General features: G+C 37.3%; 1 protein-coding gene across 1 annotated transcript in view; it reads right to left on the reverse strand.

The window, feature by feature from the left end:
- The window catches only part of LOC124720213 (leucine-rich repeat serine/threonine-protein kinase 1), a 150,417-nt gene that overhangs the window by 74,469 nt on the left and 63,006 nt on the right, over positions 1-12,942 (reverse strand). The window contains exons 23-25 of the mRNA XM_047245563.1: positions 6,905-7,129; positions 4,762-4,884; positions 1,397-1,596 (exon numbers count right to left, since the gene is read on the reverse strand). Of these exons, the coding sequence (XP_047101519.1) occupies positions 1,397-1,596; positions 4,762-4,884; positions 6,905-7,129 (548 nt within the window). The remainder of the gene's footprint in view (positions 1-1,396; positions 1,597-4,761; positions 4,885-6,904; positions 7,130-12,942) is intronic.

Raw genomic sequence — 12,942 nt, forward strand, 5'->3', positions numbered from 1 at the left:
GTTTAATTCATGGGAGAGCGTCACAGAGATACTGAAGGAAATGACATGGAAGACTCTTGAAGACAAACATGCAAAACTAAGACAAACATACAAAACTATCCTGAGAAAGTCTGTCAATAAAGTTTTAAGAACTGGCTGTAAATGATTATTCTAGGAGTATCTACAGCCCCCTGTGTACTGCTCACATAGGGATTGTGAGGAAGGATTAGACTAATTACTGCATGCACAGAGGTATGCAAGCAATCGTTCTTCACGCGCTCCATGTGTGAATGGAACGGGAAGAAACCTTAATGACTGGTGCAATGGGACGTATGCTCTGCTATGCACCTCATGGTGGTTTGCAGTGTGTAGATGTAGATGACAAACACATCAGCACAGTTACTATACACTTGGCGGCTGTTCTGCATCATACTTATAAATTTTTTTGGAAGAGTAGAGAAAGGATAATATGATAGGAAAGGAAATGTATTGAAGGAGCAGTGTTTACAAGTTTGGGAAAAAAAGAGCAAGAAACATAAAAATACATATAATTTATTATTTTTTAACTGTCCTGCTCTGAAGAACTAAGTGTATCCAAGAACTAAGCAATCAAATTCTCTTAATGATTTTTTCAAAGGTGGCTTTCTACAGACAGTAATTTTCTTGCAAATTTTGTGGGATTGTGTATGTATTTAACTCAGTCTTCCACAATAACATCATCAGTGATTTCCTCATGTAAATTCTGCACACCCATAATCCTGAATGTCAGTAATTTACACACATAGTATGTTATTTCTATTGTTTGGCTCTGTGTGTCTTATAACGTGATCTCTTAACTCGCATGCAAGAACTGAATCATAGCTCTCTTCACCAACATAGAACACTTCTATGAAGTGAAGAACCTCTAAGCAATAGATGTGTGTCTGGTAATTGTTACTTCTTACGATGTGATCTGGATGGCAGCTGTGGCAGAAATGAACTGTAACAACAGTGTGCAGTTAAGAGTCAGAGACCAAGCCAGATAAGCCAAAAGCTGCTTATTGGCAGTTATGAATGAAGAGAAGGCAAAGGATGAGAGAACTCACATGCCCCATTCTGCAGCCAGTTTTGCTGTTCCCTAGTATAGCTAAACACCACAAACAAACAATATAAAATAAGAGTAATTGTTAAATAAAATAATTTCAGATAATAACAAAGGTGCACGATATGATAACATGAAACAATACAAGAGTAACATGCTTGTTAAGCAAGATAAAGAAAAAGAAAACAACATTGTTACATCTTCACACAACAGAAAATTGAGAATTTCAGAACTATACAATGCATGCATGATTTCAGATATACTAATGCAATGCGCATAAAAAAGAACATGCATTTTACAATAAAGAGAGAAAGAGAAGAAGATGATTTGCAGCACCTTTACCCTGACTATCTGAACATGACTGCTTTTTAAACTTTCTTCTGAGGGAAGCAATGATGGGATGAGTAGTGTTCTGTTGTCCCATGTTAGTGCTACTTCAAACTTGTTCAGCAAATTCACAATGTAGCCACGGGTGTCCACAGGTCCAATGTTTGATGACTTAAAGACATGTTTCAGATCATCTAATTTCATCACGCCTGGAAATTTAAATTCAGACATAACATTCACGTGATAACACATGTTTAAATCAGAAACTGAAGCACTGCACATTCTACAAATTTTTGCTCATCATTGTCTAAAATCACAACAATGTTAATGGGCATAAATATTAAAATATCAAACTGTAAAGAGACAGAGGAATGAGCAAAGGTACCCAACCACCATTAACTGAGGCATGGAGTGGTTGACAGGCATGTAAACAGGAATGAGACTGTCATTTAGCTTCTTCAGAGCTAGCAGTTTAATAAAAACAGAAACACATTTAGCATTTTGTGTCTATTAGCCTCTAAGCTCTCAGAAAGCCTTGTAATGATTTCAGTTCTGCCTGTTTACTGCTCAACACCTCAACTATTACCTTTATTCCTTCCATTGTTTATATTACAACCAATCATATTAAATTAAAAAAAATACCCTACCTCACTTACGGACATAGCTTTCATTAATAACCTCTTCTGTAGACAACAAATATCACTCATACTTCAAAATCATATTTCTCAAAGAATCTGGCCCTTAATGCTACATTACACAGCCTTGAGACTACACTGATTTGACGTGAATATCTTAAAGATGTTTCTGTAAAGATTCAAGTAAACATAATAAGACTTCCTATTTCATTTTTTGTGTTAGCTAGTGCACAAAAATTTTAGATTTTTTTCATTCTGCCATTACGGTTAGATGTCCCATTGACATCAACGTACTTAGAGATGGTAGTGTACCTCAGATGGACAAGGGAGATGATGGTAATTGACTATGTGATCAAAAGTATCCGGACACCCCCAAAAACATATGTTTTTCATATTAGGTGCATTGTGCTGCCACTCACTGCCACGCGCTCCATATCAGTGACATCAGTGGTCATTAGACATCATGAGAGAGCAGAATGGGGTGCTCTGCAGAACTCACGGACTTCGAAGGCGGTCAGGTGATTGGGTATCACTTGTGTCATACGACTGTATGCGAGATTTCCACACTCCTAAACATCCCTAGGTCCACTGTTTCCAATGTGATAGCAAAGCGGAAATGTGAAGGGATACGTACAGCACAAAAGCGTACAGGCTGACCTCGTCTCTTGACTGACAGAGACTGCTGACAGTTGAAGAGGTCGTAATGTGTAATAGGCAGGTGTCTATCCAGACCATCACGCAGGAATTCCAAACTGCATCACGATCCACTGCAAGTACTATGAGTTGGATTTCATTGTCGAGCACCTGCTCATAAGGCATGGCTTCGCTTTGTGTAAGGAGCGTAAACTTTGGACGATTGAACAGTGGAAAAACATTGTGTGGAGTGACAAATCACAGTCACAATGTGGTGATCCAATGGCAGGGTGTGGACATGGCAAATGCCTGGTGAACATCATCAGCCAGCGTGTGTAGAGCAAACAGTAAAATTCGGAGGTATGGTGTCATGGTGTGGTCGTGTTTTTCATGGAGAGAGCTTGCACCCCTTGTAGTTTTGCATCGCAGTATCACAGCAGAGGCCTACGTTTTTGTTTCCCACTGTCGAAGAGCAATTCGGGGACAGCGATTGCATCTTTCAACACAATCAAGTACCTGTTTATAATGCACGGCCTGTGGCAGAGTGGTTACACAACAATATAACATCCCTGTAATGGACTGACCTGCACAGAGTTCTTACCTGAGTCCTACAGAACACCTTTGGGATGTTTTGGAATGCTGACTTCGTGCCAGGCCTCACTGACCGACATCGATACCTCTCCTAAGTGCAGCACTCCATAAAGAATGGGCTGCCATTCCTCAAGAAAACTTCCAGCACCTGACTGAACATATGCCTGTGAGACTGGAAGCTGTCATCAAGGCTAAGGGTGGGCCAACACCACACTGAATTCCAGCATTACTGATGGAGGGTGCCACAAACTTGTTAAGTAATTTTCAGCCAGGTGTCCAGATACTTTTGATTACATTGTGTGAAAGGGAATGGCTACTTAGACTTTGAACCTTATTATTCCCCAGGGCAAGGCCATCGTCTGAAAGACATAAAACTATTGTTTTAAAAATTCATAGAATTCACTGGAATCAATTACACATCAATGACGTGTGTAGTTGCAGACAGACACAATTGAAAAGCTTTTGGACACATCTTTCATCAGAAAGAGAGAAAGAAACTCCACACACACACACACACACACACACACACACACAAGCAAGCACACCTTATACACACATGAGCACCATCTTCAACAGCTTGAACCAGAAAGAATTCTCGGCCAAGCTGCTGGATATGGTGATCATTAGTGCAGGATGTGTGCTGCCTGCTTTTGTGTGTGTGTGTGTGTGTGTTTTTTTTCTTTTTCTGTTGAAGGCTGTGACCAAAAGCTAATGTGCAAGTGTCTTTTAATTGTACCTGACTACAACTTCACATCATCTTTATGGTAAGCAGCAATCTATGTTTTCCTTACATTGTTGAGATTCCAAGTTGTTTAAAGTTTTAAATATGTTTTATGTAACGAGTAAACTTCATGCCAAAACATGGCACAGGACAAAACATTATGAGAACATTAGCTTTTGAACCAAGGGTTTTCTCATCTAGACAGAGAGAGGAAATTGGTTCATTCATGAATAAAGCAGCAAATTCATCCTGAGTTCTAAGTCAAGGTAAACACAGATGGCACATACAAAAGCACACAAGTAAGCTCTTCAAGTCACTAGCTTTCAGAACCAAACTAAACATCCTCAATCCAGATTTCTTTGTTATCTGTTATCTGATGGGCTTCTCTTGATCACCAACCCATACTAAATACACATCCAGTCTAGCTTATACAATCTTTTGATTTATTTTCTTCATTTTAGTTCCAGAAAAAGGAACTTATCATTGCTGGTACTTGAGGTTATGTTTACAGATATATAATGGGTTATAAAAGTTTCCTACTGAGAATATATTCTGTCACCTATCATCCCTCACATATGTACTTCACTGTTTCTACACACAAATTTTCAAAACTAGGCACTTCAAAAACAACATAACATGATGGAAAAAGCTATCAATTCACTGTAAAGAATTTCTTTAAATGTATGCTACTGTTTGTTAAATAGTGTAAACTACATAATTGAACAAAATTTCTGCAGGAATGTTGACAGTGTAACAAAGACAGCTGAAGGTATTAAATGATTTTTTCCACTTACCAGTACGAGCAAATGGGTTAATTTCACGAATAGTCACAACATGTGCTAGCATATCACATAACCACTGTGGGTCCAGAAAATATAAATCTTTTAACGTAGCATCATCATAGTGGAGGAGAACACCTGAAAAGACAAATAAACTCCATCAAATTTAGAATTTAAACTTGGAATATTTACCAATCTTGTTACACAATGTCTTTTACAATAAACCTGCTGAATACAACCATACGCCAGTGTTCTTAAAAATGCACACAAGATTAGTTTCCAAGTGCTTAGAGTAAGTGACCTTTGTTGCCTAAACATATTTCACTCAAATAATTTAATTTTACATTTGATCCTAAATTTTTTCATAGTACCCCTTTGTAGCTTCTGTGGAACCGCAAGGTGCTGCGGAACAAAATATGGGAAGACAAATTTTCACACAGAGGGGACACTGAGTCGCAGACAAGACTGTTATGCATTTAAGATTTTGGCCAATAAGCCTTCTTCAACAACCACAACTCACACACACATGACCACAGTCTCTGGCTGCTGAAGTAAGTCTTACTTGTTTGACAGTCTTTTTGTTGTGCCTATCTGCGACTCAGCATCTCCACTACATGGCGAGTAACAATCTATCCTTTTCATAATACTGTCATTATTCCTTTCTGGATTTTCCATTAGAATAACAATAAACTTAGAACAGAAAGACCTCTAAAAGTATTTCTGTACAGCACCTGAGAAAATGGTAAAAAAGAATATTTAAGGCACTCTGCGAACATAAAGGTAAAAAAAATCTGACGGTAAATGGCATCAATTGCATAGCAGGGCAAGCAAAATAATTCCAAAAGGTGTTCTTACATTATTACAAAAATGAATAAAACTAACGAATCTTTTTAATTTTTGAGTGAATTTTTGGCTCTATTCTCCAAAAAACTGAAACATGTGTATATGACAAGCAACAAATAAAGTCATCTGCTGTAAAAATAATAAAGTGGAAGAAAGATTAGGGGAGGGGTCCCTTATCTCAAACTGATACTTTATCTTCCTCGATCATCACAGAATCACGCTGTATCTTTGTATCAGTGGACAAAGACACATCAATGGTAGAAACCACAGACATTGTAGGATTAGTGACCCATCACAAGTGGTGGTAACTATGTCATAGAACACAGGCCACACAAGTCAGCAATCTGGGGAATTAATAAGATGGCAATATAACTGGTCACAAAGCATACACAAGTTAGTTCTCTTCAGCCAGCCACCTCAAGCAGATTGTCACCATGTGCACTAAATCACTGTATTCTCACTGCCACTACTGCTGGACTCGATGACATCACTCCATTCAGCAATGGAATCTGCTGAATTCACTGTCTCACCCTGCTGTATGGGAAAGGGAGTTTGACTCTGTTAGCACTGTTATACTGCATGTGACAGATTTTAAAATAATTTCTCTAGCTAACTGTGCTACTATGACCCATGATATGTGGAACACTCTTCCAACTTGATAATGTTATTATCAAGAGTCAATGAATGCATCCTGTGATAGTTTACAACTTCAGCTGCCATTTCTTCTACTTTATTTACTTTTTGTTGTGGACTTCAAAGTTTCCCAGAAACAAGTACCCAGTGATTTAAGTTGCTTTAATTTTTGATAGTCAGTACATACTGTAATGGCAAAAGTATTTATTTACTGCTGCAGATTACAGGAGTCTACCTTTACATATCTGCTTAACAGACAAATTAAGGTACATTTGAGATTACACTGTGCAGGCATGCCATTGGATTTGAAAATATATCCTCCACTAGATTATAATGTTATGTCATCCAAATATTCAAGCAAATACGTAGCTGCAGAAATGTTTAATTCCGTTCTGAAACACACACAACTGATGAAGTATCCATAGTTGGCTATCTTATTACTCACAGTAAGGACTTTTGTACTTGTCTTTATACACTATTTTGTGTATTTTTAAATGAGGAATGCTGTTACTAAACACTGAGCATTATTGTCTTTTCACTCCACACATAATGAGACACCATCCCTGATAGCTTGCCTGCACAACAACCAGTACATCATTTCTGCAACCAAGCAAACATAAATGCTAAGTTGCGCAGCTAATCTGGCAATTGAAATGAAATGCAAGCAGAATAAAAGGATTACCATTATCATGTAGGAACAGTGTTGCTTGGTGTAGTTCAGCTGCATCACGGAAAGTTCTCTGGTATCGGTACTGCATTTCTGCTGTTACAACAGCACGGTACTGCTCGGCATTAAGGACAGGGTCCACACCAGTCTGTCGTCTCTCAGCTGCCAGATGTGTGACAACATCTTCCAAGGCCAAGTAACTTGCTGGCACACGTTGTTCCAAAAGAAGCTCCTTACTTCCTGTCAACAGAAAAATTGAAATAGAATGCCAAGAATAAATCAACAAAACAGTTTATAAATTGATAAACGGATAGACTGCCTGGAAGCTTCAAATTCTGACAGGGTATTGATATCTGTAACAGTAACTAAACCTCACGTATTTTACATCAAGTACCAGATTTCAAGGGATTATTTTGGTAAGATTGATAATACAGCATTATTGATAGAGTTTTTGTACACAAAATAAAAATACTATATGATAAGTTATTTTATCAATTATGTGTAGCTGCAAGAACACTACCCTAAAAATCAAACAATGTAAAAGAATAGAATGAATGGACACTCAATTGCCCACAGAATAAAGCAGCAACTACAAGAAATTTTCTTGCACAGTCTGCACACTACAGGTTAAAAGTGTACAAGGGTGTATTCTGCAGTTGCATTCACATGTCTCCAAACCAGCCTCCACAAGTCAACAGTAAGTGTCTCTGTTAAGATATACAGAGCTGAATGCTATTTCATTTCGCACCCTGAACAGCATCTCATTCCACTAATTGTCATAACATTTGGTATGAGAATCAATATTAGTACCTGATGCAGAAATTACAATTAAAAAGTGAACAAAGTTGATATTATACTCTTTTGAGTAAAACTGATATAAAATTAAAGTAATATATTTAATTGTAGGTGAAGAATTAAACAATAACATTTTTTGCAGTGAAAGAACAAAATGAACTAATCTAGTATACAATGTATACAGACATGTTCACTAACATAAAAGTTTTGTTTACAGTTTATTTTCAATTTGGTGAACATGACTCACTAATACACTGCAAAATTTTCACCGTGGACTTCAAATATAATTAAACTTACACCTCTGTTTCTTTCCACATTTTAATGTGTGCTATTAAATTATTTTTTCTTCTAATTAATTATCCATATTGCAAGCCTACAAGCAAGTTTACTTAACATTGTTTTTTATTATTCTTCTTCTTCTTTTTCTTCTTCACCACATAAACAGCATTTCACCTCCACTCACTAAATCAGTATATTCATAAAATGTTGCCAGCCACTTTGTGCTATTCCTCTTGTTGAATTTTTATCTAATCTACTTCATAGCCCTCAATAGTTTGTTTTTTGTTTGTAATTCCCTGGTCTAATGACTCTGTACTTACAAAACTTTCCCTTCATTATATTAACTTCAAATTTTGGTGCCTTTCATGTACACACACTTATTTCTCAATATAGTCACCCTGACGATAAACACATTTCTCTCAACGAGAGACCAAGTTTGTTGATACCATCGCTGTGAATGTTTGTTGGTGGATGCACAATCTCACCTCTGTTTGCATTGTTTCACCAGTATCAAAGTGAAGTCCTTGTAGGAGTTCTTCAAGTTTCGTAAGCAGATGGAAATTGGATAGTGTCAAGTCAGGACTGTATGGAGATGATCAATGCCAGTGAACCCAAGGCGTCTGAGTCTGCAAATGTCCCAGTGCTAGTGTGTGGTCTGATATTGTCATGCTGAAGGAGAGGATACTCCATTGTGGAAAAACTCTTTGAATTTGAAACTCAATTACAGCATGCTGTTTCTGATGCACTGATATAGTTACATTACACACTGTCATGTTGCACACTACAGTTTAAAAAGCCTTAAGGGTTATCACATAAAATACTTTGAGGCATTACTTTTCAGCACACCCTCGTATCACACAATTACGTGATTTCGGCGACATGTTATTTTTAAGTGCTACTCCCATCACTGTAACTTTACACCATCACCTTGTGAGAATGTGTACAATTGTGTAACTGTCATTTAAATATTGAACAATCATTGTACATGGGTTGAGTGAGAACAGTCTACATTCCAGTCTACTACAATGATGGCTAAACATTTAAATGACAGTTAAAAATCAAACAATGGAAAATCCGGGATGGGATGTAACAATTTTGTTACATTAACAATATGTGTAAATGACAGTTACATATTTCTATACACTCACAGGGTGATGGTGTACAGATGCAATGATAGGAGTAGCGCATATAAATGGCAAGTTGCCGAAATCAGCTAATTTTGTGATATAACTGACGAGACTGTGTAATAGCCATGGTGGAAAATGCAAGTGTCTTTTAATAAATTTTAATTAATAATTTTATAAATGGCTCAATATAATAAATATGTGGTCAATTATCTCCACCTGCATGTCTATCATTGACTAGCTTTAACATGGTGAGAGCCATCTTAATGTTTTGGTTTGGGATCGACTGAAGAAATATGAATGATAAAATTGTATACATACATATTTCTTTTTAATATGCTATAGACTTCATTTGTTTAAGGAAAGGTAAAGCCTTCTGCCAAGCAAATGTGGCCACATACATTTTATTGCAGGTGCATTTTACCTCCAGACTTTATGTAATGTGCTATGAAATTTATTGTGGCTCACAACAGCTACGTCAGAAGGTGCTATTGTCTTAAAGCATTAAGTAACTACTGCAACCAGCACACTGAATATTGAGGTACAGACTTGGTTCACAATTTCTCTGAAGAACTCTTGATATTCTGAAACTAACTACCACATAACCAAGATTTTCAATTTTTTGGATGTGATCCACTTTTACTCTGAGCCCATCATACAATGGTCAACATAGAAGATTCACAGGCTTTATTACATCTCCATGACAATCTCTCAAACTGTATCAGTGTTATATTTGCCACATAGTTACAGGCTTTCTGAATTTGGAATAATTAGGCAGCACAGTGGAGTAGAAGATTTTCTCTTCGCTCCTTTGGTTCTAACATGCAATAATGATTTTCAACTTGAATTGTCAAAAGACAAAATTTTCAACCTCTTTAGAGGAATAAAAAATTGAACTGGTGTTCCTGCTGGAGGGTCAGCTAACAAAACATTTGAAAATGTCAACAAATGATTGTAAGAAAACAGACTATCATTGAAGTTTGAGGATACTTTAGCATTTCTCGTGGCGTAATTATGATACATTCAAGCTATGAAATACAAAAAGTAAATAGCTTTCAGAATCTGGGACTATAAACGATCATGACTTGAAATGAGAAACCAATACTCTTGATGTAAGTTTGTATGTGTTTGTCAATTTAAGGTACTTCACATCGAAGTTGTCAGTGGCACTGCAAAAATTATTTAAGAGAAATGCGGTTAAAATTTGTAACACTTCAGGATTGTAAAGCTCAAACTCTCTTAAAATCACATTTATGTTCTATCATTTTCATGCACATTCATCAACACATTCATATTATTACTCAAGCAGTAAAACTTGTAAATACAGACATTGCTTAAATACCTACCAAAAATCTGCACAAAATAATAAAATGGAGGCAAAAGTAATGCGACTGGTAACTACTTATAAAAAAAAGCCTCCAAGTGCTATCCAATGTCTGTTAAAATCTCATGCCTAATGTTTCAAAAAGAAGTACAGACATTCCACAAAACCAAAAAAGTCATAAAACATTTCTCTCTTCAACTGTTAAAAAGCTGGTAAATAAGCCTCTAGTCTGAATATAAAGAACAACCTGTTAAACATGGCATATAGCATCGGCAAGCCACAAAAACAAAACACTGGAGGGTATGCTCACCAGAGCAAGAGTTCATGCAGCATCATATTCTGCTACACTTGTAATTGAGTGAAGAAGGCAGCATCTTAGCTGAGGGGCAGGGAGGAGGCATGCTGTGACCAATTAGCTGACTTATTGTCTATCACTTTTGGGTGGACTTCTTCACACTGATGCATGACTAACTTAGCTATGGGATGATAGACTATAGGAGAACAGCATATTGAGACACAGAAATTTCATACAAATTTTCTTCACTAAAACATCTGCTAATTTATCTTGCTGAATTCTCATGTGCCCTGGCACCCAGTAGAAAGACACTTCTTACCTTCAATCTTTGTTGCAGCAGAAGGACATTCATTACATGTTTTCTAGTGAGTATAGATTATGTACACTAAAAGCAATGTAGGTACTTAGAGAAGGTGAGGAATTTCTAACCACAAGAAAGTCTCTTCTGCTACAATGCCCATAAGATAATGTGTAACTATGCATTAGATACTGAAAATTCATTTCGTAAGATAATTTTAAGCACATTTTATGGGTAAACTGCACAGCAGCCCCCCCCCCCCCCATTCCAACCTGTGAAAATAACCTTACAGTTGTGGCACCTATCTGAAATTTAATAAAATGTAGATTTAAAAATATATCCCACAGAACCTACTCTTCAGTAACCTCAATAGATCTAAAATACTTCTGGGCCTCTTCAAAAACCACAGTGGCAGTTGGAACCAATTTTGTGTTGGGACTGGTAATTTTCCCATGAGAAATGTCACTAGTTTATGCTAATGCCCTTGTTTCTGATGGACATTTTATAAAAATTGATGGTGCAGCAGAGTGAACAATGCCCTTGTTTCTTGTGGACATTTTACAAAAATTGATGCCGCAGCAGAGTGAACAAAGAATTGATATGCTGTTAATGTTCTGGAACAGCGAGGAATTTATATGTCTGATGCACTATGAGGACCTTCCGTCATTTGGCAAATAGTAGTTTCGTAGCCTCACTACAGAGCTTGGGTATAGGTCTAGCAGGCAGTGGCAGCCAATCTAATTTCACAGTGGGCAGTGACCATGATCTTGAGACAAGTGGGTCTCGCTGCACCTTACAGTATGTAGTCTGCCCCCTTAGCTGAGTGCTTAGTGCATCTGACTGCCATGTAGTGGACCCAGGTTTGATTCCCACCTATGTCAGAGATTTTCTCCTCAAGGGGAATTGGTGTCATGTCAAAGTCACCCAATGTGGTGTCAATTGAAAAGACTTGTGACTCAGTAGTCAGACTTCCCTTGGTGGGGACTCCTTACCATCAATGCAATATAATCATTTCATTTACACTGCACACCTTTAGTCCAGCTGGGATCAAACAATACTTCTAAAAAAATTAAGCAGTATGATCTGTCTGCTTTATGAGACTTATAGCTGAGACACTTCAATGTGTTCGGTGGTTTTAGGGATCTTGCTTAAGATAAATTGTAGAATGTTTCCTATAAGTTTCTAAATGGGTAAAATGTAAAGGACAATGACCTTATATAGTGTCACACCATAAGCACAATCAAGTCCAAATCCAAAAGCAGTGTCCTCAATGATGCACAATACTTAGCAATGAAAGCATGCGTATTAGGAACCCCTACATAGAGACAGAATACTGAACTACTGTACGGAGAGTGCTGCAGTTTACACAAACATTGAATATTCCAGAATATGCAAACATTACAAACATAAGAAATTTAAAGAAATTTTCTAAATGATAAATACTAAATAACAAATATTTGCTGTCGATTGAGTTAGACCTGGCAACTTGCAGCATGCCAGCCAGTGATGATAGCTGCTATGCCACATTGGATGCAACACAGCTCACGAAATTGTTCCGTCTTTTTTCATTTTTTCACAGGTTTTCATTGGAGCTGACTGTAGCATGCTATGTCCAAATTTTGTCAATGCTCCTCTGTGCAACAGTCTGGAGCAGTCTCATCTTTTGGTAATATTATCACATCCTCTTTCTACGATACCCTTGAAAGTTAGGTCTCGTCAGTGAAGCTTCTTGGTCATGGAGCAGGTCTTCAATTTCCTTGAATGAGAAGCCACATTTGTCAATATGCACTTCAGGACTGTACTATAGCTTCATACTCCTCTGTGCTTTTGTCTTCTTGATGAAGGGTCGTTATCCTCAACTTAGTACATGATGACCGAAAAGTGATGAAGGCTTCAATATGGCTCAAAGTAATGCTTTATTAACATCTCCGACAGAGC

Source organism: Schistocerca piceifrons, chromosome 1 (assembly GCF_021461385.2).
Source record: "Schistocerca piceifrons isolate TAMUIC-IGC-003096 chromosome 1, iqSchPice1.1, whole genome shotgun sequence".
Classification (NCBI taxonomy): domain Eukaryota; kingdom Metazoa; phylum Arthropoda; class Insecta; order Orthoptera; family Acrididae; genus Schistocerca; species Schistocerca piceifrons.